The 27358-nt window shown below is 45.7% G+C and overlaps 2 protein-coding genes across 4 annotated transcripts in view; one reads left to right on the top strand and one right to left on the bottom strand.

The window, feature by feature from the left end:
• The window catches only part of gpatch2 (G patch domain containing 2), a 360444-nt gene extending 340211 nt beyond the window's left edge, over positions 1–20233 (bottom strand). For all 3 annotated transcript variants that reach the window (XM_070889440.1, XM_070889441.1, XM_070889443.1), the window contains exon 1: positions 20077–20233. In XM_070889440.1, the coding sequence (XP_070745541.1) occupies positions 20077–20126 (50 nt within the window). In that variant the 5' untranslated portion in view covers positions 20127–20233. The remainder of the gene's footprint in view (positions 1–20076) is intronic.
• Positions 20234–20340: 107 nt separating this feature from the next.
• Positions 20341–27358, top strand: part of spata17 (spermatogenesis associated 17) — a 516063-nt gene continuing 509045 nt past the window's right edge. The window contains exons 1-2 of the mRNA XM_070889444.1: positions 20341–20580; positions 25397–25486. Of these exons, the coding sequence (XP_070745545.1) occupies positions 20510–20580; positions 25397–25486 (161 nt within the window). The 5' untranslated portion in view covers positions 20341–20509. The remainder of the gene's footprint in view (positions 20581–25396; positions 25487–27358) is intronic.

The raw sequence follows: 27358 nt of genomic DNA, 5'->3' as shown, positions 1-27358 counted from the left end.
AGACCCTGGCCGAAGACCGCCCTAGATGGAGAAAGTGCATCCGGGAGGGCGTTGAGCTCTTCGAATCTCAACCCTGCAAGCGTGAAGAGGTCAGGCGCAGGCAGCGGAAGGAGCGTATGGTAAATCAATGCCACCCCGCTCTTCCTCCGACAAATATCTGTCCCACCTGTGGCAGGGTCTGTGGCTCTTGTGTTGGACTGTTCAGCCACCAAATAACTCATTTTAGGAGTAGAAGCAAGTCTTCCCCGACTCCGAGGGACTGCTTATGATGATGGCCGCTGTTAAGAGGGCATCTTGGGGCGGACTACAGGCCCATCCCTCATAGAATTATAGTCACAGCAGGGAAGAAAGCCATTTGGTCAAACAACATGAGAGCAGATCGGAGGGGAGATAAAAACAGCGCGAGCAGGAGCCGGGGGCCAAACAACGCGAGTAGATCGGAGGGGAGATAAAAACAGCCAGCTCAAACAGCACCAATTGACCTGAAGACAAGAAGTAGAAAGAACCAAAATCAAAGGATGATGTCACAGGAAAGAAAGGAAGTGATTGGTTGGTGAGTTTTTCTCTCTTTTTCTCTCATTTCTGAGGCATTGGTTTGAATTAAGAGCTGAGATTAAAAACAAAACGAAAACTTAATTAACTAAATATATTAGAGATGGCAGGACAGGCGATGTGTTTCTACTGTTGCATGTGGGAGCTGGTTGACCCCATTGAGGTCCACAGCGACCACATCTGTAGCAAGTGTCTGCAGCACGAGGAACTTCGGCTCCATGTTGATGAGCTGGAGTCCGAGCTGTAGACACTGCGACACATCAGGGAGGGAGAGAGTTACCTGGACACTGTGTTCCAGGAGTCAGTCACACCCCTTAAATTAATTAATTCAAACTCGATCCGTGGTCAGGGACAGGATAGTGTGACTACAAGTGAAGAAGGTATGGGGACCTAGGAGATGGTGATGGAGGAGCCTCAGCCCTTGCTCTTGTCCAACAGGTTCGAGGCTCTTACTCCCTGTGTGGACGAGAGCAGGGACTGCAGGGAGGATGAGCAAACTGACCACAGCACCATGGTACAGGGGGCCATTCAAGTGGGGGGAGTAAAAAGAAGCATTGTAGTGATAGGGGACAGTATAGTTAGGGGGATAGGTAAGGTTCTCTGCAGCCAAGTGCATGAGTTCCGAAGGCTGTATTGCCAGGGTTAAGGATGTCTCCTCTGGGCTGGAAAATAACTTGGGAGTGGGAGGGGAAAGATCCAGTTATCATGGTCCATGTAGGTACCAACGACATAGGTAGAATAAAGAGGTTCTGCTGAGGGATTATGAGCAGCAAGGGGCCAAATTAAAAAGCAGAACCACAAAGGTAATAATCTCTGGATTACTACCTGAGCAACAAGCAAATTTGCATAGAGTAAATATGATCAGAGAGTTAAACACGTGGTTCAAAGACTGGTGTGGGAGAAATGGGTTTTGGTTCGTGGGGCACTGGCACCAGTACTGGGGTAAGAGGGAGCTGTTCCGTTGTGATGGACTCCACTTAGACCGTGTTGGGACTCATCATCATAGGCAGTCCCTCAAAACAAGGATGACTTGCTTCCACGCTAAAAAAGGATGAGTTCACAGGTGTTTCAATTAACAACCTAATATTCCAGATCACGAACTACATCCTGAAGGGTGGAAGATGCCTGTGCATGGATTTTTTTAATGTGTGGTGACCGTTACACACCAGCCACCACACGGGCTTGACAGAGCTAGGTCTTGGTCCAATGGCAAGGGTTATCCAAGACGACTGGAGACCTGCTCTGCTGCACAGGCCTAGTGTGCACACATATCGCAGTGTGGGCTGGCCCGTGTTGTCCCTGGGACCCTGGCCCTGAACTCGCCTCTCCTGGGCCCTATTACATCCCTCCACAGTCTCTCACCGCTCCTGCTGTATCTGTCCATGCTCCAATCACCGACCTGGACCTTGATGACGTCACTCTTCGCTGCCGTCACCCTCCTGCACCAGCTCGCGTTGCTCCCTGAAGTAGTACGCCTCCACGCTGCTCCCGGACCACCGCACCTCCGCTCCTTTTATAGCCCCAACCTGCCTCTCGTGTTCTCACAGGTCGGGGCCTCCACACTGCTCCTGGACCACTGCACCTTCGCTCCTTTTATAGCCCCGACCTGCCTCTCGTGTTCTCACGCAGGTCGGGGCCTCCACACTGCTCCCGGACCACCGCACCTCCGCTCCTTTTATAGCCCCGACCTGCCTCTCGTGTTCTCACGCAGGTCGGGGCCTCCACACTGCTCCCGGACCACCGCACCTCCGCTCCTTTTATAGCCCCAACCTGCCTCTCGTGTTCTCACAGGTCGGGGCCTCCACACTGCTCCCGGACCACCGCACCTCCGTTCCTTTTATAGCCCCGACCTGCCTCTCGTGTTCTCACGCAGGTCGGGGCCTCCACACTGCTCCCGGACCACCGCACCTCCGCTCCTTTTATGGCCCCGACCTGCCTCTGGTGTTCGCTGGGACTAAAATCCTGGCAAATCAAATAACTAGGGCTGTAGCGAAGGCTTTAAAGTAAATAGTGGGGGGGGGGGGTTCAGCTTAGTGAAAATGTAAGAAGTCAAAGAATAAGGAGAAGGCAATAGAGCAGGGTAGCACTGGGGGGAAATGAAAACCAGAGCATGACAGAAAGGGACAGAATGTATAAATATAAGTGAATCAGAAAGTGGGGTCAAAGCATGAAAAAAGAGTAAAAAAAACAAATTTAAAAGCTCTTTATCGGAATGCACGCAGCATTCATAACAAAATAGATGAGTTGACGGCACCAATAGATACAAATGGGTATGATCTGACAGCCATTACACTGACGTGGTTCCAAGGCGACCAAGGCTGGGAACTAAATATTCAGAGGTATTTGACAATTGGGAAGGGCAGAAAGGAAAAGGAGGTGGGGTAGCTCTGTTAATAAATGATGAGATCAATGCGTTAATGAGAAATGATATTGGCTCAGAAGATCAAGATGTTGAATCAGTTTGGGTGGAGATAAGGAATAAGAAGGGGAAAAAGTCATTGGTGGGCATAGTCTAAAGGCCCCCTAACAGTAGCTACCCTGTTGGACAGAGTATAAATCAAGAAATAATGGGGGCTTGTAAAAAAAGGAACAGCAATAATCATGGGCAATCTTAACCTTCACATTGACTGGACAACGGAAATTGGCCAGGGGAGCCTTGAGGTGTATCCGGGATAGTTTCCTTGAACCAACCAGGGAGCAGGCTATCTTAGATCTGGTACTGTGTAATGAGACAGGATTAATAAACGATCTCCTAGTAAAGGATCCTCCAGGAATGAGTGACCATAACATGGATGAATTTCAAATTCAGTTAGAGGATGAGAAAGTTGGATCTCTAACCAGTGTCCTAATCTTAAATAAAGGAGATTACAAAGGTATGAAGGCAGAGTTGGCTAAAGTGGACTGGGAAAATAGATTACAGAGGGGGATGGTTGATGAGCAGTGGCAGACATTTCAGGAGATATTTCATTACTCTCAACAAAACTATGTCCCAATGAAAAGGAAAGACTGTCAGAGAAGAGATAACCATCCGTGGCTAACTAAGGAAATAAGGGATGGTATCAAATTGAAAACAAGGGCATACAATGTGGCCAAGACTAGTGGGAGGCCAGAAGATTGGGAATCTTTTAAAAGCCAGCAAAGAATGATTAAAAAATAATAGAGAGGGAAGATGGATTATGAAAGTAAACGAGCAAGAAATAAAAAAAGATAGTAAGAATTTCTACAGGTACATAAAAAGGGAAAAAAAGAGTGGCTAAAGTAAATGTTGATCCCCAAGAGGATGAGACTGGGGAATTAATAATGGAGAATAGGGAAATGGCAGAGACTTTGAACAAATATTTTGTATCGGTCTTCACAGTAGAAGACACTTAAAAACATCCCAATAGGGGATAATTAAGGGGCGAAAGGGAGGGAGGAACTTAATATAATCACTATCACTAAAGAAGTCGTACTCGGTAAAATAATGGGGTTAAAAGCGGCTAAGTCCCCTGGACCGGATGGCTTACATCCTAGGGTCCTAAAAGAAGTGGCTGCAGAGATAGTGGATGCATTGGTTGTAATCGACCAAAATTCCCTGGATTCTGGGGCGGTCCCAGCAGATTGGAAAACTGCAAATGTAACTAATGCCACTATTTAAAAAAGGAGGCAGACAGAAAGCAAGAAACTATACACCAGTTAGCCTAACATCTGTCGTTGGGAAAATGCTGGAGTCCATTATTAAGGAAGCAGGAGCAGGACATTTGGAAAAGCATAATGCAATCAAGCAGAGTCAGCATGGTTTTATGAAAGGGAAGTCATGTTTGACAAATTTGCTCGAGTTCTTCGAGGATATAACAAGCAGGGTGGATAAGGGAGAACCAATGGATGTGGTGTATTTGCATTTCCAGAATGCATTCGATAAGGTGCCACATAAAAGGTTACTGCACAAGATAAAAGTTCACGGGGTTGGGGGTAATATATTAGCATGGATTGAGAATTGACTAACTAAACGAAAACAGAGAGTCTGGATAAATGGGTAATTTTCTGGTTGGCAAACAGTAACTAGTGGATTGCCACAGCGATCGGTGCTGGGACCTCAACTATTTACAATCTATATTAATGACTTGGATGAAGGGACCGAGTATAATGTAACCAAGTTTGCTGATGATACAAAGATGGGTGGGAAAGCAAATTGTGAGGAGGACATAAAAAATCTGCAAAGGGATATAGACAGGCTAAGTGAGTGGGCAAAAATTTGGCAGATGGAGTATAACATAGGAAAATGTGAGGTTATCCACTTTCGCAGAAAAAATAGAAAGGCAGATTATAATTTAAATGGAGAAAAATTGAAAAGTGCTTCAGTACAGAGGGATCTGGGTGTCCTTGTGCATAAAAAGTTAATATGCAGGTACAGCAAATAATCAGGAAGGCAAATGGAATGTTGGCCTTTTTTTGCAAGGGGGATAGAGTATAAAAGCAGAGAAGTCCTGCTACAACTGTACAGGGTATTTGTGAGGCCACACCTGGAGTACTGCGTACAGTTTTGGTCTCCGTATTTAAGAAAGGTGCAGCGTCCCAAATCCGGAATCCTCGGGACCGAGGCTGTTCCGGATTTTGCATTTTGCCGGATTTTGGAACGTCTTTCTGATGTCACAAATCCAGAAACACCCGAGCCCAGATTTGGGTATTTCCGGATTTCGGAATGTCAGGAATGGGGTGGGGGGGAGGGGGAAGAGGGGAGGTACTCGTCGATGAGCTGTTCAGGTCGCCGGGTGGGGCCTCACCGCCGAAGACCTGATCAGGCGGGGTCCCGCTGCCGCCGAGGACCTGATCGAGCGGGGCCTGCCGCTGAGGAAGTGTTTGGGCAGGACCTGCCACTGTGACGGAGTTCCTTGTCTGGCCTGAGGTAGGTGGGGTCGGGCAGCCGAGGTAAAGGGGAGGGAGGGGGACCTGGGTGAGGTCGGGCCCCGTGAATTCGGGGCGGGCGAAGTCAGTTCGCCAAGGCTGGGGGAGTCCGGATATCGGAACATTTTCCGGTTTCTGGACGACCCTGCCATGGATCGGCCCGATGTCCGGATCATTCCGGTTTCCAGAACTCAGGATTTTGGAGGTCGAACCTGTACTTGCATTGGAGGCTGTTCAGAGAAGGTTCACTATGTTGATTCCGGAGATGATGGGGTTGACTTATCAATAGGTTGAGTAGTTTGGGCCTATACACATTGGAGTTCAGAAGAATGAGAGGTGATCTTATTGAAACATACAAGATAATGAGGGGGCTCGACAAGGTGGATGCAGAGAGGATATTTCCACTCATAGGGGAAACTAAAACTAGGGGACATAGTCTCAGAATAAGGTGCCGCCCATTTAAAACTGAGATGAGGAGGAATTTCTTCTCTCAGAGGGTTGTAAATCTGTGGAATTATCTGCCCCAGAGAACTGCGGAGGCTGGGTCATTGAATATATTTAAGGTAGAGATAGACAGATTTTTGAGCGATAAGGGAATACAGGGTTATGGGGAACGGGCAGGGAAGTGGAACTGAGTCCATGATCAGATCAGCTGTGATCTTATTAAATGGCAGAGGTATAGAGTACAAAAGGATGGAAATGATGATGAACCTGTATAAAACACAGTTCAGCCTTAACTGGAGTATTGTGTCCAATGGGCTCGAGGGGCCAAATAGCCTACTCCTGCTCCTATTTCTTATCTTCTTGTGGCCCGTGCCGGCTCTCTGCAAGAGCACCTCAGCTAGTCCCACTCCCCCACCCTTTCCCCGTAGCCCCGCAAAATTTTTCTTTCAGGTATTTATCCAACTCCCTTTTGAAAGCCGTGATTTGAGTCTGCCCCCACCACCTTTTCAGGCAGTGCACTCCAAATCCTAACTATTTACTGTGAAAGAAGTTTTTTCTTATGTCGCCTTTGGTTCTTTTGCCAATCACCTTAAATCTGTGTCCTCTGGTTCTTGACCCTTCTGCCAATGGGAACAGTTTCTCTCTATCTACTCTGTCCTGACCACTCATTATTTTGAACACCTCTATCAAATCTCCTCTCAATCTTCTCTGCTCTGAGGGGAACAACCCCAGATTCTCCAGTCTATCCACGTAACTGAAATCCCTCATCCCTAGAATCATTCTCGTAAATCTTTTATGCACCCTCTCTAAGGCCTTCACATACTTCCCAAAGTGTGGTGCCCAGAATTGGACACAATACTCCAGTTGAGGCTGAACTGTGTTTTATACAGGTTCATCATAATTTCCATCCTTTTGTACTCTATACCTCTATTCATGAAGCCCAGGATCCCGTAAGCTTTTTTTTTTAAAAAACTGCTTTCTCAACCTGCCCTGCCACCTTCAACGATTTGTGCACATATACACCTAGGTCTCTCTATTCATCTTTTAGTTTATAGTTCCTCTCCTCATTCTTTCTACCAAAATGTATCACTTCACATTTTTCTGTGTTAAATTTAATCTGCCACGTGTCCGACCATTCCACTAGCCTGTCTATGTCCTCTGGACATGTGTGCCGATCAAAGGGCGAAGGGGGCAGAAAGCTGGGTTTCTTTCACACATGATAGGTTCTGTAGCATTTAACACAGTCACACCAATAACAAAGTCCACTGTTTAATAATGTCATCTTAACAAAAACGTCAATTCAGCCATGGTTCAGTAGTAACACTCTTGCCTCTCAGAGTCAGAAGGATGTGGGCTGACATTCCAACATAGTACTTAGGGAGTCTTTTGGATGAGATGTTAAACTGAGACCCTGCTCTCTCAGGTGGACATAAAAGATCCCATGGCACTATTTTGAAGAGCTGGGAGTTCTCCTGACCAATACTTAGTACTCAACAAACATTGCTGAAAGACTATTTGCTCATTATCACATTGCTGTTTGTGGGACCTTGCTCTGTGCAAACTGCCTGCCATGTTTTCTACACTACAACAGTGACTTACACTTCCTGAGGTCATGAAAGACACTATATAAATGTAAGTCTTTCTTTCTATGAATTTTAGGTCATTAACTTGACTGCTGAATTGCAATCATTCTTTCTGTCCTCTGACTTCTGTTTCTCTCTTCCTGTCCAAGCACTTGAAAAGAAGCACTTTTTAAGAATGGATTTATCCAGCACTAAGATGGGCTTCAGGTAGGCTTACTCCTATAAACAGGTTACTCAAAAATAATTTCAAAACAATGCTAACTGGGAAAAAAAAACATGCCGCACTACAAACCTTTGCAGCGTATTTTATGCATTTTAATTTTTACTAAACAACAATAATTTGTATCTTTAAAAAAAATCTAGAGCGCATCTAACTGCGCCAGTGCATTATCGCATGAACAAACTTATAGATCATGGGGTGAAATTTCATATCCTTTTTCTCACCCGTAAACACCTGGCATAAAAGATCAAGAAAATGTGGGCGCAAGAGTGTTATGCACATAATTACGCTACACCTGAATTTCCTCAATATTTTGGGCCCAAGTTTCAAACCGCGCCTAGAACGGCGCAGTCCCGACCTGGACGCCCGTTTTTCGCGCCACAAAGTGCGCCTAAAAAAACCCTCCAGATTCTCCAGCTCCCTGCTGTAGGGGGCGGAGCCAGGTCCCTGCACTGAAAACAGTGCCGGGACCTCTGCACATGCGCGCTACAGTGGGCGCACATGTGCAGTAGCTCCAGGCACCCAAAACTGTGTGGGAGGGGCCAAAGCACGCAGTCCCTAGCCCTGGCCGAATGGCCTCACTGGGGCTGCGTGAATAAGGCTCCTCCCACAGCCAGCTCCTGCTTCCTCCCGAACCGACTCGACTCCCGCTTCCCCCCCCCCCCGCCCTGGAAATGACGTGACCTCCCTCTCCCTCCCTCCCCCCGACCCGAACCGAACCGACCTCCCTCCCACCACCCCCCTCCCCCCCCGACCCGACCCAACGCCACCTATCTGTAAATCTGGTGCTGGGGACGGGCCCTGCCCGAAGTCTCGGGCCCGGCCCGTTCAGCCTCCCTCCCCCTTCTCCCTCCCCCAATCTCCTTTCCCCCCATCTCCCACATCTCCTTTCACCCCCATCCCCCCATCTCCCCTTTCTCCCCCCTCCCCACCTCTCCCCCTTCCCCCCTCCTCCATCCCTCTCCCCCATCCCTCCCCCCTCTCCCCCATCCCTCCCCCTCCTTTCCCCCCATCCCCCTCCCCCTTATCCCCCCTCCCCCTTCTCCCCATCCCTCCCATCCCCCATCTCCTTTCCCCCCTTTCTCCCCCTCCCCCTTATCCGCCCTTCTCCCCCATCTCCCCATCCCTCCCCCTTATCCCTCCCCTTCCCCCCCTTCTCCACCCCTCCTCCTCCCATCCCCCATCTCCTCCTTCTCCCCTTTCTCCCCCCCTTTTCCCCCTCCCTCTTATCCCCCCCTCCACCCCTTCTCCCCCCTTCTCCCCCCCTTCTCCCCCATCCCTCCCTCTGCTCCCCCCTCTCTCCCTCTACCCCACTCCCCTCGCTGTCAGAAACACAGACACTGACAGACAGAGAATGAGAGACACACACAGACAGACAGAGAGATAGAGACACTGACAGAAACACACTGGGGGGGGGGGGCATCCCAGCACGCTGTTGGAGGGCTCCCGGTGCTGCAGTCGGTAAGTAGACAATGTTTTATTTATTGATTTAAAAAAAAATTATTTCTTATTAATTTTTTTGATTGATTTATTGGTTGATTTATTGATCTATTTATCATTTATTATTGATGATGGCTCTTTATTTGTAAAACTGAAGTGTTTAATGTTTGTAAACTTACCTTTAAACTCCGCCCCCCCCATTCCCTACGCCTGCTTTGTAACCTACGCCTGATTTTCTAAAGTGTAGACAAGGTTTTTTCGAGCGTACAAAAATCTTCACTTACTCCATTCTAAGTTAGTTTGGAGTAAGTTTTCACTGACGAAACTTTGAAAACAGGCGTAAGTGGCCGGACACGCCCCCTTTTGAAAAATAAATTCTGTTCCAAAGTGAAACTGTTCTAACTGACTAGAACTGGAGCAAACTAAATGACGAGAATTCCGATTTCTAAGATACTCCGTTCTACACCAGTTGCTCCTAAAAATCAGGAGCAAATCATGTCGAAACTTGGGGCCTTTAAGACGGACTATTGAACCCTGCATCTGAACACACCTTGGCTCATTATAAAGGCACTTCCCTCTGGCGAAAGAGCCATACACACATATTTCCTGTAATTACACTGCTTCAATATGGGTATAAAATTACGCTCAAAATTTTAGACACAGCAGCAAACAAAGTCACTTTTCTAGTTTTTATTCTGTGATATTTTTAAGCAATTTTTTTTTTAAATAATCCTCACCGAGACATGTACTGTATTTTCTGCTTCTTTGAATGAATATCTATAGACTCAGTATGAGGCACATTAAAAAACTGAAAGGCTTCCACTATTGTATATTCTTAAAGATGTTGTGCATAATGTGTATAAACAATGGTTAGATGGCTTGAAACTTTGGGGGCGAAATTGGCCCACGCCCAGATTGGGAGCGGTAACCTTCCGGGGCCGGAACTTTTAGCACCTGGCGCGGAGGTCCTGTCACCGACGCCGAATTGGGCTTACCGCCCCTCAAAGGAAGCAGCGCGCAATCTTTGGCACTCCACTTCCTTTGGAGATGGGTCCCAGGGTGCTACTGGGGTACTTGCTTCAACGCCCCTCCCCTTCGCTTAAAGGGGAGGGCCGCTGCGTACTCTGCACGGCCTCTGATGGCCACCAGGGCAACTGCAACCGGGCTTGCAGCCTGACGCCCAAGACGGAGTGCCGGGCTGCCAAGGCTGCCACCGTCGAGCTGACCCGAGAGTCGGTCGACAAAAAAAGATGGCGTCCCGGGGCGCTGTTATCATCGCCCAAGAGCAGACGTCTGCCAGCTTCGCGACCCGCGAAGCTGCTGTTGACATCCGCCCGTGCCAGCCTTGGGCCCTGCAGGGCTTTAAGGGGTCGGCACGGGGTTGCCGGGCACGGCAATGACATTGGCGCCGGCTGCACAGTAGCTCGGGCAATTTTTTCGGGAAGCGGTAGCGCCCACTCCCCTGGGTAAAACTCCCACCCACCCCCGGAGGCGCTAACTTAGGGCCTATAAAAAGATACAATTTCGCCTCCTTTAACTTTCATACTTAAAAATGGAATTATATGGTGTGAGCTCGATGCTGTCCTCAGGCCCTGATTGTTGATCCTGATTACTGCTTGTCGGCTTAGATTTTCACATTCCAGTGTATGCTGATGAAATTGACAGGAAATGTCAGCGTAAATTGACAAAGGCAAAATGGGAACACGTGTGAAATTGCCCGATTACGCCCCACGGGAAATTCCACCTCAATCTGACTTCGTGGATTCCCCACAAAAGAACATTCTTAATCTCAGCCAAGTCGAGGCAAAAAGCAGCACTAAGGATAGAAGTGCCCCTTTCAAGGAACAAAAGGCTGTGAAGAGATTGTCTACTGTATCAGTCAGGAGAAGAGGATAACATAATGAAATTAAAGAAAAATAACATAAAATAGGAGAACAAATGTTTTGAAAACTAATTTCCGGACAATAATTTGAATTCATACATATTCCAAAGAACAAAATAACCATATTTTAAATGTTTTATAAATACAAGATAAAAAATAGCTTGCATTTGTGTAGTACAGTATCATCAACATGACTGAAAGTCTCATGATGCTTCATATAAAAGACAGACTAAGGTCTAAGATTTAAAAGAGTTAGCCGATGCCACGGTCAGAAAGGTAGGTTTGAGGAGTTTTTTTTAAAAAGGGAGAGGGAAGTAGCAATTTGAAGACGTTTAGGGAAGGAATTACAGAGGGTGGGGCTCAGAATGGAGCCCAGAATATTGTAAAATGCAGGACAAGGCATAGGGCTGAAGGAGTTTGCAGAAGTGGGTCGTGTGAAACTGCAAAGGGATTTGTAAACAAGGACAAGGATTCTGAATTCAGTACTGACCAGTAGAGGTCAGTGAGGAGAAGAGTGATGAATGAGCAAGACTTAATGTAGGTGGAAGAGTTTTGGACAAGTTGGTATTTGTATAAAGAGGAGCTGTGAGGTCAACAAGGAAGTTATTCCTTGAAAGAAGCTAAATTGTGAGATAACAAAAGCAGAGATAAGTGGCAAAGGGTGAGATAGGAGCGAAGGGAAACAATGTTGCTGAGGTGTTGTCTTGGTGATGGATAGGATAGTGAGTTTGAAGCTTAGCTCAGCATCAAAGAGTTCCTAAAGCTTGTGCACTATCTGGTTTGCCTTGGAAGAGCAGCCAGGGAAAGAAAGAAAGACTTACACCACTGTTGTAATGTGGGAAATGAGGCTGCTACCTTGTGCACAGCAAACTCCCACAAACAACAATGTGATAATGACCAGATAATCTGTTTTAGTGATGTTGATTGAGGGATAAATATTGCCCAGGACACCGGGGATAATTCCCCTGCGCTTCTTTGAAAAATAGTGCCCATGGGATCTTTTACGTCCACCTGAGAGAGCAGGCAGGGAGGGGATAGTCAGGAGAAAGTGAGATAGTGACAAATCTCCCCTTTCCAATGAATGTCAGGTATCACTTAGAAGTGAATGTCAGGTATCACTTAGAGTGAATGATGAAAAGAAAAATTATTTTCCAGGGCTTCAAAACTGAAACTCTTCCTTCCTTCTACAATCTCGTCTGTTAAAAGCCTAACTTAATTTTTTCATTCATGGGATGTGGGTGGTACTGGCAAAGCCATCATTTAATGCCCATCCCTAATTGCCCTCGAGAAGGTGGTGGTGAGCCACTTTCTTAAATTGCTGCAGTCCTTAAAGTGAAGGTACTCCCACAGTGCTATTAGGGAGGGAGTTCCAGGATTTTGACCCAGCGACGGTGAAGAAACAGCGATATATTTCCAAGTCAGGTGATGGTGTTCCCATGCGCCTGCTGCCCTTGTCAGGGGGTAGAGGTCATGGGTTTAGGAGGTGCGATCAAAGAAGCCTTGTAGATAGTACACATTGCAGCTACCGTATGTTGGTGATGGAGGGAGTAAATGTTTAAGGTGGTGGACGGGGTGCTGATCAAGCGGGCTGCTTTGTCCTGTATGATGTTGAACTTCGAGTGCTATTGGAGCTGCAAGTGGAGAGTATTCCATCACACTTCTGACTTATACCTTGTCGGTGGTGGAAAGACTTTGGCAAGTCAGGAGGTGAGACACTTGCTGCAGAATACCCAGCCTCTGACCTGCTTTTGTAGCCACAGTATTCATAGTCCAGTTAAGTTTCTGGTCATGGTGACCCTGCCAGGATGTTGATGGTGGGGGATTAGACAATGGTAATGCCATTGAATGGCAAGAGAAAGTTTTTAGGCTCTCTCTTGTTGGAGATGGTCATTGCCTGGGACTTGTGTGGCAATGTCAGCTATTCATGATTACCCTCATTTTTCTCCTACTCTTTTCAATTTTGCCAGCAATTTCCTATTCAATTCACAAAACAAGGAAGCATACAACAAAACTTTCCCCCTCTGAACTTCAAAAGATATATTAAAAATAAGGGAATGAACCCTTGATAACATTAATGCCTCATTGTCACTCCCAAGTATTATTCACTGTGTTCTGCAGCCGTTCAGCCACAAGCACACTAATCATTACACCTGATATGAATTCAGTGAGATCGAGGCCCAGATAAAAGTGCGCGGAGTTCGGGAGAAGCCAGCTGGTGCAGAGTCAAAAGTTTAAAAAAATGGAAATCGAAGTGTGACGTCACAGCCAAGCGGGTAAGTGATTGGCTGGTGGATTGGTGAGTATTTTTCTTTTTCTTTTCTGTTGGAAACCTGTAGCATTGTTGCAAGTAGGATCTGCAAGTAAACATATTTGATTTTTATTATCTAAGGAGTGCCAGTGAATTAAATTCGTTGTTTGCTGATTAGCAGCTGGGTGTGTTGTGCTAAGGTTAAGAGTTTATTTTTGTTGATAGTTGCGAGTGTAACTAGCGGGATGGCAGGGCAGATCAGTCCTGTGGATTGCACATCCTGTGGCATGTGGGAAGTCCCGGGTGCTTCGCGCAGCCGGGGCGACCACGTGTGCAGGAGGTGTCTCCGGCTGCACCAACTCGACCTCCGTGTTTTGGAGCTTGAGCGGCAGCTGGGGTCACTACGGTGCATCCGCGAGACTGGGAGCAACGTGGATAGCACGTTTCTAGAGGCAGTCACCCCACAGCTTAAGAGTGTGCAGGCAGAGAGGGAGTGGGTGACCACCAGACAGAAGAGAAGAGGAGGTAATGCAGGAGTCCTCTGAGTCCATCTCGCTCTCCAATCGGTACTCTGTTCTGAGTACCAGTGGGGGTGATGGTGGCTCTGGGGAGTGCAGCCACGTCCACGGCACCACAGGTGGCTCAGCTGCACTGGGGCGGGGGGAGGAAAAAGAATGGAAGAGCTATAGTGGTAGGGGATTCACTAGTCAGGGGAGCAGACAGGCGTTTCTGCGGCCGCAGACGTGACTCCAGGATGGTATGTTGCCTCCCTGGTGCCAGGGTCAAGGATGTCACTGAGTGGCTGCAGGGCATTCTGGGGGGAAGAGGGTGAACAGCCAGAGGTCGTGCTCCACATCGGTACAAAATACATAGGTAGGAAGGGGGATGAAGTCCTGCAGGTAGAGTTTAGGGAGCTAGGAGAGAGATTATAAAGCAGGACCTCAAAAAGTAGTAATCTCCAGATTAGTCCCAGTGCCACGAGCTAGTGAGTACAGAAATAGGAGGACAGAGCAGATAAATACGTGGCTGGAGAGATGGTGCAGGCGGGAGGGCTTTAGTTTCCTGAGGCATTGGGACCGCTTCTGGGGGAGGTGGGACCTGTACAAGCCGGACGGGTTGCATCTCAACAGAGCCGGGACCAATATCCTCGTGGGGAGGTTTGCTAGTGCTGTTGGGGAGGGTTTAAACTAGCTTGGCAGGGGATGAGAACCTGAAAATAGATTCAGTAGGGAGGGGAGTAAAGCTGGAATTAGAAAGCAAAAATAAAGAAAGTAAGTTTGAAGGAGAGAGGAAACAAGCAGGAAAAAAGGTAAAAAAAAAAACTTAAAGGCACTTTGTCTAAATGCATGTAGCATTTGTAACAAAATAGTTGACGGCACAAATTGAGATAAATGGGTATGATCTGATAGCCAATACAGAGACATGGTTGCAAGGTGACCAGGACTGGGAATTAAATATTATGGGGTACTTGACAATCGGAAGGACAGACAGAAAGGAAAAGGAGGTAGGGTAGCTCTATTGATAAAGGATGGAATCACTGCAATAGTAAGAAATTATATTGGCTCAAATTATAAGGGTGTTGAAACAGTTTGGGTGGAGATAAGGAACAATAAAGGGAAAAAGTCACTGGTGGGCGTAGTATATAGGCCCGCTAACAGTAGCAACGCCGTTGGTCGAAGCATAAACCAGGAAATAGTGGGGGCTTTTAAAAAGGGAACAACAATAATCATGGGTGATTTCAACCTCCATATTGATTCGACAAATCAAATTGGTCAGGGCAGCCTTGAGGAGGAGTTCATAGAGTGCATAAGGGACGGGTTCCTTGAGCAGCATGTAACGGAACTAACCAGGGGGCAGGCTATCTTAGATCTGGTCCTGTGTAATAAGACAGGATTAATAAACAATCGCCTAGTAAAGGATCCCCTCAGAATGAGTGATCATAGCATGATTGAATTTCAAATTCAGATGGAGGGTGAGAAAGTTGGATCCCTATCCAGCATACTAAGCTTAAATAAAGAAGACTATGAAGGTATGAGGGCAGAGTTGGGTAAAATGGACTGGGAAAATAGATTAAAGTGTAGGACAGTTGATGAACAGTGGTGTACATTTAAGGAGATATTTCACAACTCTCAAGAAAAATATATTCCAGTGAGGCGGAAAGGGTGTAAGAGAAAAGATAGCCATCCGAGGCTAACTAAAGAAATAAAGGAAGGTATCCAATTAAAAACAAGGGCATGCAAGGTGGCCAAAACTAGTGGGAGGAGAGAAGACTGGGAAGCTTTTAAAAGCCAGCAAAGAACTACTAAAAAAATGATTAAGAAAATGAAGATAGACTATGAAAGTAAACTAGCACAAAATATAAAAACAGATAGCAAGAGTTTCTAAAGGAAAAGAGTGGCTAAAGTAAATGTTGGTCCCTTAGAGGACGAGACCAGGGAACTAGTAATGGGGAACATGGAGACGGCAGAAACTCTGAACAAATATTTTGTATCAGTCTTAATGGTAGAGGACACTAACAATATTCCAACAGTGGATGGTCAAGGGACTATGGGGGGGCGGGGGGGGGGGGGGGGGGGGGGGAGGGGAGGAACTTAACACAATCGCAATGGTACTCAGTAAGATAATGGGACTAAAGGCAGATAAATCCCCTGGACCTGATGGCTAGCATCCTAGAGTCTTAAGAGAAGTAGCGGCAGGGATTGTGGATGCATTGGTTGTAATTTACCAAAATTCCCTGGATTCTGGGGAGGTCCCAGCAGATTGGAAAACTGCAAATGAGGCAGACAAAAAGCAGGAAACTATCGACCAGTTAGCCTAACATCTGTGGTTGGGAAAATGTTGGAGTCCTTTATTAAAGAAGCAGTAGCAGGACATTTGGATAAGCAAAATTCGGTCAGGCAGAGTCAGCATGGATTAATGAAGGGGAAGTTATGTTTGACAAATTTGCTGGAGTTCTTTGAGGATGCAACGAACAGGCTGGATAAAGAGGAACCAGTGGATGTGGTGTATTTGGACTTCCAGAAGGCATTTGACAAGGTGCCACATAAAAGGTTACTGCCAAGACAAAGGTTCACAGGGGTGGGGGTAATATATTAGCATGGATAGAGGATTGGCTAACTAACAGAGAACAGAGAGTCAGGATAAATGGTTCATTCTCTGGTTGGCAACCAGTAACTAGTGGGGTGCCACAGGGATCAGTGCTGGGACCCCAACTATTTACAATCTATATTAACGACTTGGAAGAAGGGATTGAGTGTAACGTAGCCAAGACTGCTGACGATACAAAGATGGGAGGAAAAGCAATGTGCGAGGACACAAAAAATCTGCAAAAGGACCTAGACAGGCTAAGGGAGTGGGCAAAAATTTGGCAGATGAAGTATAATGTTGGAAATTGTGAGGTCATGCACTTTGGCAGAAAAAAAAATCAAAGAGCAAGTTATTATTTAAATGGAGAAAGATTGCAAAGTGCCGTTGCACAGCGGGATCTGGGGGTACTTGTGCATGAAACACAAAAGAATAGTATGCAGGTACAGCAAGTGATCAGGAAGGCCAATGATATCTTGGCCTTTCTTACAAAGGGGATGGAGTATAAAAGCAGAGAAGTCTTGCTACAGCTTTACAAGGTATTGGTGAGGCCACACCTGGAATACTGCATGCAGTTTTGGATTCCATATTTACGAAAGATATACTTGCTTTGGAGGCAGTTCAGAGAAGGTTCACTAAGTTGATTCCCGGGATGAGGGGGTTGACTTATGAGGAAAGGTTGAGTAGGTTGGGCCTCTACTCATTGGAATTCAGAAGAATGAGAGGTGATGGTATCGAAATGTGTAAGATTATGAGGGGGCTTGACAATGTGGATGCAGAGAGGATGTTTCCACTGATGGGGGAGACTCGAACTAGAGGGCATGATCTTAGAATAAGGGGCCGCCCATTTAAAACAGAGATGAGAAGGAATTTCTTCTCTCAGAGGGTTGTAAATCTGTGGAATTTGCTGCCTCAGAGCTGTGGAAGCTGGGACATTGAATAAATTTAAGACAGAAATAGACAGTTTCTTGAACGATAAGGGGATAAAGGGTTATGGGGAGCAGGCGGGGAAGTGGAGCTGAGTCCATGATCAGATCAGCCATGATCTTATTGAATGGCGGAACAAGTTCGAAGGGCCGTATGGTCAACTCCTGTACCTATTTCTTATGTACTTAATGTGTCAGTTCACAAGCTTCAATGAAAATGCAGGTTTGTTCATATATATTTCTTTATGATAAAATGTTGTATCTGTCGTGGTCCTCAAGTCGGACACCAACAACGAGAAAATGTTCTTTTTCCTTATCGGTTAAGTGTTTAAGTCTGTGCTTTTCTCCTTTCCAATTTATGAATAACTAAAGTATAATAGTACCAATTATTGTTATTCAAAACCTTTCTTCCTAATTTTATTCCACCAAAAAAATCTACACAAGCATGTTCCAGTATACATACCTATAAATACATTTATTAGACATGAAAAAAAAGCTTACTCATAATAGCACCAACAATCGCCCCCCCCCCCCGCAGCTTTCAATAGCATGATCCATTCTATATGCCTCTTAACTGCCTGAACTCCAGTTATACCTCTCTTGCAATACTTCACAATTCCCATCCAGACAGACGGTATCCATGGTCAGACTCCTTGATGTACATTGCCTAATTCCAAGGTGCCACCATGCGGACTGGGCTTCCACGCATGCACAAAAAACCAATTAAGTTACTCCTAAGGTTTGGAGACCCTCAGACACGTCTTCCTAATACACAAACTGGCCAGCAACTTCATTCACACTATAAATTATCAGCTGGTTCTCAGGAGACATTTCCCAGCAGCCAAGGTGCAACTCAGGCTCTAATACATATCAAATCAGGCAGCTGAATTAGTACTCTGTGGAAAGTAGGGTCATAAGAAAAGTGTGGTTATAGTACTGGACCAGCAACTCGAGGTTGTGTTCAAATCCTACCATGGAAGGTTGTGCAACTGAATTCAGTGAAACTAGCAATTTGTGGGCTAGCACCCCATAAAATAAACATAGAAGCTACGACCAGATCAAATGGTTCACTGATGGCGTACAGGGAAGGAATTGTACCACACTTATCCGATCTGGCCTACTTGTAACTCTAGTACACAGTATATAGTCTCACTGCGCCTGAAGTGACTGAGCAAAGCATACAGTTATGACCTGGCATCATCTCTGGTCAGCTAGGGGATGGACAATAAATGAAGCCTTGCTAGAATGGTCATATCCTGATAACACCTCAGCACGACCACTAGCAGAAAGGTGTAATTACAGCATGACAAGCTTACATATGCAGTTTCTATTATAAATATGGATACAGAAATTTACAATGTAAATATCTAAAAATAAGGGCAGAATATATAATTTTAAAATAGTGACTGAATTAATCTACATGTCCTAAACCAATTATCCCCCATTCTCTAACCCTGCCTTACTTGAAGACTACATTTGGTCTTGACTGTGTGCAAAGCCACTGGAGATCAACCAGTTTTAAAGTAACAATATTGTGTTGAAAGTAACATGGCCGCACTTCAACATTATAAAGTAGCATTTAATGTTATATTAGTAGTGTGCATTTCCTATATTGAACCTTAAGGATGACTTTCTACAGGGAGATGTTATAGTCTTCTCATCCAACTTTTCTTACGACCCTACTTTCTACCAAAGTAATTAAAGATGTGTTTTCATTCTTACCCAGAATTTAACCAAATAAAGATTTTTGATCTCTCCCTCATCGGCAAGCAAAACACAATTCTGATGCATATTCAGTAGCAAAGATCATCAAAGTCTACGCTCCCCAAATGAAATCAATAGTTTTATTCCTCAATCAACTTATGAGTGTAATGAGAAAATCATTTATTTTTGATTTTTCAGAATGCTCGAGAACCATGCATGTTTCGGTGTCGTATATCATATGCTATGTAACCAATTACTCCTTATTTCCGGCCTCCATACAGCTTCTTGTTTTCTGTCAATAGTGTGTATACGTTCCTGTATCTCAAAAGGTATAGATGATGCTTCTTCGAAATAATTTCCCACATCTTGAGATGTGACCCATAATCACAAAACATTCGGGGAAGGGTTTAACTGGCCCCCACTTTCTGAGGTTGCAGATGACAGATGTTGATTTTTATTTATTTATTTATTTATTATTCGTAGCCAATCTTTCCAATTCTTTGTCAAATCACAAACGCCAGAGGTCACCTTGCACACATCAAGGATCACTCTGCGCCAATGCTCTTAGCCAAAAGGCCAAGAGCCACTGCACCGTTCCTGGAAGTACTGCAATACCAAGTTCGTGCCATGGAGGTGGATGGGTCAGCAACCCCACCCACCTCCTATTTCCAAAAAACATAGGAGAACCACCTTCCTGATCCAGGGAGAACCACTTTGGGGTCATGGTTACTCCCCTGTCAGGTCAGTTACGCATGATCTTAGCCAATTGTCTGTTTCCGCTACACCGGCTGATGATAATGATAATACTACTACTACAATAAGGCCCACGATCTGCACTGCTCATGTGGTGGGATGTGGTAGGAAGAGGAGGGGGCGAGGGAAACGTGCAATATTGCTTGAAGTAAAACCCCTGCCGGATCGTGCGGTAGAACTGATTTACAACCAACACCGGCAAACCAGGCTGGCGGCTGGCGGCCAATGGCCGTGGGGCAGTGCGGCCACCGGGCCTTCCCTGCCAAGCCAGCACTTCCCACACTGTGCACACATGTGAAACCAACGCTGCCAAACACCGCGCCGCTCAGCTCGGAGCTTGGGCACCGCCTACTCACCAGCCGCCGCCAGTACTGCGCAGAATTTGTTTGTTTGTCGCGCCGAACATCAAACGGTGTTTTAATAGGCCGCTTATTATTCTTATTATTGTTATTGTAATAAACAATTAGCAAATATTCGCCTTTAATAAGCTCCGGGCGCCACCATGCCCGGGCCAGGGGAGGACGGAAAAAGCAACCGTGCACCGGAAGGCGGCTCAAACCATTAGAAAACTCAACTCTTTTTCACATCGTCCCTTCCTTCCCGTTCGATGCCACTGTCTAACAGACAAATATGTATTTGTATCCTAACTAAGTTTTTTTGTGCTGTTGTTGTTGTTGCAGCCGATACCTTTGTGCGGACGCGGTTTGTAAAGCGGTCCCTACCTCTGTCGCGATGCATCAGGCTCGCCCGGTGTCCATGGCAACGCGCGACAACTGAAAGAAGAAGAAGATGGCGACTTTAGCACTGTTGAAGATGCAGCAGCCGCAGCAGCTGATTAAGGAATACTTCTGTAAAAACTGGTAGGTGCTGTGGCCGAAGTTAAACTGAAAGAATGAGGTTTGAGGAAGAGCGGAAGAAGCTCCTTCAGTACTGTTAGAGGATTAGTGATAATTACATCATCTTCGCTCCTGGGCCGAATTAGTTTCAAAAGTGGTGAAAAACATATAGAAAAGTTGAGTGACAACCGTATATAAATATAATAGCAGTGTCCGGCTGTAGGACAGACTCACTGATGTAGTTTGAACTTTAAAAAAAGATTTATCGATTTTAAATGTTTTGATTAGAATAATCCAAAACATACCTTTTGTATGTTGCACATAATGGGTACTCCTGTGTGAAATATGAAACTGGAGTGGGGGAATCGAGTCTTTTCAGGATATCACCATCCCAGAATACGAGAAGGTGACAGCATGAGGATGATCTGACCATAAATGATAAATTTAAGTTCTAATTCTAGCAGCTTGTACTGCTGACTGCTAGACATAGATTTTTATCAGAATAGTAAAAGAAAGACTTGCATTTATATAGTGCCTTTCACAACCTCAAGGTGTCCCAAAGCGCATTAGCCAATGAAGTAATTTTGATGTATAGTCACTAGTGAAATGTAGGAAATGTAGTAGCCAATATGCACACAGCAAGCTCTCACAAACAACAATGTGATAATGACCACATAATCTGTTTTAGTGATGTTGATTGAGAGATAAATATTGGCCAACACACCAAAGATAACTCCCCTGCTCTTCTTCAAAATAGTGCTATGGGATCTTTTACACCCACCTGAGAGAGCAACCGATGCCTCAGTTTAACGACTCATTCGAAAGATAGTACTTCCGACAGTGCAGTATTGCACTGGAGTATCAGCCTAGATTTCTGTGCTCAGATCTCTGGAGTAGGACTTGGACTTCTGACTCAGAGTCCGAGTCACAACCTTCTGACTCAGAGGCGAGGGCGCTACCCATTGAGCCATGGATAATGCCATAATTAGTATCTTCATTATGAATTTAAATTGTTATGTACTGGCTTATTTTCTGGTTGTATGGTTGTAACAAAGTTGCAATATTTTCTTTATTCTACCAAGCTTTGAAAGTAAAAGTTCATACTTATTGTATTCACATCTGATTTATTTGATCTCTCTTTCTTAACTGATTTCACCCCCTTTATTTGCAGTCCTGCTTCCATCAATCATAAAGTTTTAGTCTCTATCTTTCTCAAATAGTGATAGAAGCTTTGCTGTCTTACACAGTTGAACCTTTAATAGCCTTCGAATTGAACTTCATTCCATTCACTCATGTGCACTTCCAAAAGTGGTTGTTGGCTAGCGATCAGGCAATAAACCCTGGCTGAAGCCAGAGCACTGAGGCCATTTGTAGCATTCCTACTTCTACCCCAGCTGAGAACAGTCACCTCAACACAGACTGGCAGTAAGCTTGGAACTTTTACTTTTCTGAACAAAAGTACTGCAGATGGTGGAAATCTGAAACAAAAACAGAAAATTATGGAAATATTCAGCAGGTCAGGCAGCTTCTATGATGAGAACAAATAGGTTACTATTTTGAGTGTGTGAAATTATCATCAGAATTGAAGAGTTTGCACATTTGAAAATGCTATCCCGTTTGTTCTCTTCACAGATTGTGCCTGATCTGTTGAATGTTCAACATTTTTTTGTTACTTTTTCTAATTAACTAAAGCTGCTTATTGGCTAATACTATTGGAGAGCTTTCTTCTGCTATAACTGTCTTGCAAATGTATCTTTTGAGAAAATTCCAGGCAAGAGATATTGGCCCAGATAGGGGGAGAAATTCCCCAGCGCCCCGTTTGGTGGCCGTAGCCCAGTCGGGGAGGGACTTCCTGCGCCCAGCACGGAGGTCCCACCCCAGCTGTGAAATTGGGGTTACTGCCCCTCACCAGAAGTGGAGCGCATTGTCGGCGCTCCACTTCCTGTTGGGGTGGTATCCATGGTGCTACCTGGGCGGGATCGGCAGCGCTGTGCGGCTTCTCCACGTCGCGTTGACATGTTTCAATGCCCTTCCTCTTCCATTAAAGGGGAGGGCCGCTGCGCACACTGCAGGGCCTCTGATGGCCATCAAGGCGGCTGCAACGGTGCCAGGCTGCACAATGGCAGCCCAGACAACGCTATGGAGCAGCAAGACGGTCCAACCAGTGAGTCGGCCAGAACGACAAAATTGCGTCATGTGGTGCTGCGCAGCCCCATTTAACTTCCTCCCCAGGAGTGGAGGTCCACCTAGTTTGCGACCCGAGAGGCTGCCGCTGACACGGCTCGTGGAAGCCTCACGGGTGCTGGTCAATTTCCGCCGTGGGATGGAAAGGGGTTGCCGCGGGGCGCTAAGAGGTCGCCATGCACAGCGATGACGTCATTGGCGGTTGCGCGGCCTGGGTTGCTACAAGCGGGGTGTGGCGCTACCGTGTTAGAGCCTCCGCTAACTTCCGTGCAATTTCGCGCCAGCTGGTAGCACCTCCCCCTCCCCCGCCCCGGAGACGCTAACAGGAGGCCCACAACAGGGGCACTTTGCCCCCAAAGTTTCAGTAGAAATGGTGTGGGTGGCAGGCAGGGCGATCAGACCTCCTGCTCGGTGTTATCAGCGAGAGGTTTGAACCATTTTTATGGTTGGGTCTCATTTGAATCTGTGATCATTGGCAGCTTGCCGATTTGGTAGGTGGGATTTTCAACACCTATTTAAAGTGGAGTTGCACCTCTTAAAACAAGCTTCATTTAACTCTATTAAAATTATTCCCATGATTATGCAATTTGGGGTGTGAGTGTTTCATGTTACAGCTCCAAGATTTAGTGATGCTGTCGGAGATATTTTTGTGGAGCAGTTGAGGGCCCAGAAATAGGTCCGCTTGCTCTCTGATAGCAGGAGCGTGCTCAGGCAAACGCTGTAGCAGTCTTGGAGGGAGGTGGTAGAGAACGCAAATGCAAGAAGCATTATCCCCAGGACATTGGTTCAGAGCCACAAGAAGTTCAACAACCTTACCAGAAAATAAGGTTGCGAGTGATGTCTTGTTATCTTTATTTTACATGAGACCTGGCCACAGGACTCCCTACCTCCCTGCACGCCAAACACTTACCTCCCCTGCTCCAACCTGCATCGTCTCCAGTCGAGCACCAAGGTTGTCCCAACCTTTGTCATTGAATTATAGTATGCAGATGACGCTTGCATTTGCGCACACTCAGACCCAAACTCCAAACCATCGTTCACACCTTCACTGAAGCATACGAGAGTCTGGGCCTTGCATTAAACATCCGTAAGACAAAAGTTGTCCATCAACCTGCCCCCCGTCCCCCCTCACGGTACTGCCCCCTAATTATCAAGATCCACAATAAGACCTTGCATAGGATGAACCACTTTCCATACCTTGTCTGCCCTCGCTGACAGGAGGCTCCCATCGATGATGAAACCCAACACCGCCTTCAGTGTGTCGGTGCAACCTTCGGTCGCCTGAAGAAAAGAGCGTTTGAAGACTAAGATCTCAATCCCGGCACCAAGCTCATGGTCTACAGAGCAGTAGTGATTCCCGCCCTCTTTTATGCTTCAGAGACATAGACAATGTAAAGTAGGCACGTCAAAGCACTGGAGAAGTACCACCAATGTTGCCTCCGCAAAATTCTGCAAATCCATTGGCAGGATAGGCGTACCGATGTCAGTGTTCTCTCTCAGGCCAACATCCCCAGCATTGAAGCATTGACCGCACTCAATCAGATCCGAAGGGCGGGCCACGTAGTCCACATGCCCGATATAAGATTCCAAAAACATTCCCACTCTGTCACGGCAAGCGAGCCCCAGGAGGGCAGAGAAAACGCTTCAAGGACAGCCTCAAAGCCTCCCTGAAAAAATGTAACATCCCCACCGACTCTTGGGAATCCCTGGCTCATGACCACTCAAAGTGGAGAAGAAGCATTCTGGAAGGCGTCGAACACTTTAAGTCTCTTCATCTGGAGCACGCAGTAGTCAAGTACAAACAGCAGAAGGAGCGCACAACAAATCAAGCACCCCACCCACTTATCCCTTCAACCACCACCTGCCCCACCTGTGACTGAGTCTGTAGATCCCACAAAAAAACAACAAAAAAAGGGCACTTGAAAAATGTTTGGAGTGTCCCCCCCTTTAATCAGGGGGCACTTGATTAATTGGTCAATTTGATTACAACCAAAAGAGTTGTAGATCCCACATTGGACTCATTAGCCACCTTAGAACTCATGTTAGTTTGGAAGCAAGTCATCCTTGACTCTGGGGGACTGCCTAAGAAGAAGCTGAGACACTGCAAACACTTCCCTCTCCTGTTCCACATGCTTCTCCTCACTTCAATCTCATTTCACACTGGAGCCACTTTTTGGCACATTGCCATCTTCATATGCTGTTCCCAACGTACTGCTTTTCCTTATCAGCATGCACAATATATAAAGCTACGTCACACATGCACATAACCCTTTACAAGAACTACACATTAACCCACTCCAACTCTTTCTGCAGAACAAACTGGCACACAACAGCTGGGTGAGGACTAACACGCGGAGGGGCAGCCTCCCTTCAAGCCCTCAACCAGATGGAGGAGGAAGCTCTGCTGATTTTTGTCACAGACAGCATTAGGAGCATCAAAATTCTGCCCTTTTATATGATTAAAGGTGCAGCTGAGTAAATCTAAAACCCATCTGCATTGTGTTTAAAAAATATGGTTAGCTTTAAATATAGTTGTGTTCTTAGTTGTTATGGGAGGTTTTTTTAACCAAACTTGTCTCCTAATCTTTTATAAGAAAGGCAGTTTGGTTCTTTCAGCCTACTCTATCGTATCTGTAACCAAATAAAAATATTTTAGGATTACAGAAGAAAACCGACTAAGAGAACATTGGGCTGCTGTGAAAATCCAGAGCTGTTTCAGAGGGTTTAAGGTTCGAGCACACATCAGGTACAATCAATATATTTAAATCTACATCTATAATAGGTCAACAATCTTGCATCTATGAACATTTACTGTATACAAAACCTTGCTTCCTGTTGTCAAGTTTTTGTCACATTTTTGTGTCAACTTTTTTCTATTATAAATTTCCACAGCCACCTTTTTATAATAGAAATTGTCTATGTAAACCTGTTGCATTGTATTTATACCCTCCAAACCCTCCTACCAGTGGATATGCTGTAGCACCCGGCTCCTTAGCCTGTACTGCAGAGAAACCCCTATGTTCTGAACAACTCAACTTCCATAAGTTTTGCTATTTAGCTATAAATAATGTAAAAATAAGGACAGAATATCTGACTTTAAAATGGGGACTGAATTACATTTGCACAGTCTGGTTCAATTATTCACTGCATTCTAGCTCCTCTTCATTAGAAGATTATACTTGGTCTTGACTACCCATGTGCAATGTGATGGGAGATTGATTAGTAATACAGGGTATATTAAAGATCTTGCATCTGCATGCACTTCCTGTCTACAAACTCTTATTTTTTGTTATGTTTTTGTCATATTTGTGTCAACATTTACAATTATAAATTACTATATCAACATTTAGAATAAAAAACTGCGGATGCTGGAATCTAAAATAAAAACAGAAATTGCTGGAAATCTCAACGGGTCAGGCAGCATCTGTGGAGAGAAAAACAAAGTTAACGTTTCCGGCCGATAACCCTTCATCAGAACTGGTGAATGTTTGAAAAGAACATATTCTTAATAAGCACTGAAAGGGGGAGGGGAAGAAAAATCAAAAGGGAAGGTCTGTGATAGGGTGGAAGGCAGGAGACATTAGAGAGACCGAAGGGATGATGGGCCGAATTGAAATGGTAATGGCCGGAATTAGAGAAGGGTTAATCTAGATAGTGTGTGAATGGCGCAATAATGACCAGCTGCCATTGGAGAAAAAGAGAAAAAAAGAGCTCGGTGAGGGCGGGGGTTATGCTCTGAAATTATTGAACTCGATGTTGAGTTCAGAAGGCTGTAAAGTGCCTAAATGAAACATAGAAACATAGAAAGTAGGTGCAGGAGTAGGCCATTCGGCCCTTCGAGCCTGCACCATCATTCAATAAGATCATGGCTGATCATTCACTTCAGTACCCCTTTCCTGCTTTCTCTCCATACCCCTAGATCCCTTTAGCCTAAAGGGCCATATCTAACTCCTTCTTGAATATATCCAATGAACTGGCATCAACAACTCTGCAGTAGGGAATTCCACAGGTTAACTAACAACTCTCTGAGTGAAGAAGTTTCTCCTCATCTCAGTCCTAAATGGCTTACCCCTTATCCTTAGACTGTGTCCCCTGGTTCTGGACTTCTCCAACATCAGGAATATTCTTCCTGCATCTAACCTGTCCAGTCCTGTCAGAATTTTATATGTTTCTATGAGATCCCTTCTCAACCTTCTAAACTCCAGTGAATACAGGCCCAGTCGATCCAGTCTCCTCATATGTCAGTCCTGCCATCCCAGGAATCATTCTGGTGCACCTTCACTGCACTCCCTCAATAGCAAGAATGTCCTTCCTCAGATTAGGAGACCAAAACTGAACACAATATTCCAGATGAGGCCTCACCAAGGCCCTGTACAACTGCAGTAAGACCTCCCTGCTCCTATACTCAAATCCCCTAACTATGAAGGCCAACATATTATTTACCTTCTTCACTGCCTGCTGTACCTGCATGCCAACTTTCAATGACCGATGTACCATGGCACCGAGGTCTCGTTGCACCTCCCCTTTTCCTAATCTGTCACCATTCAGATAATCTGCCTCCGTGCTTTTGTCCCCAAAGTGGATAACCTCACATTTATCCACATTATACTGCATCTGC

Source organism: Pristiophorus japonicus, chromosome 9 (genome assembly GCF_044704955.1).
Source record: "Pristiophorus japonicus isolate sPriJap1 chromosome 9, sPriJap1.hap1, whole genome shotgun sequence".
Lineage (NCBI taxonomy): Eukaryota > Metazoa > Chordata > Chondrichthyes > Pristiophoridae > Pristiophorus > Pristiophorus japonicus.
The sequence above is the reverse complement of the archived record's forward strand: the minus strand, read 5'-3'. Positions and strand labels throughout refer to the sequence as shown.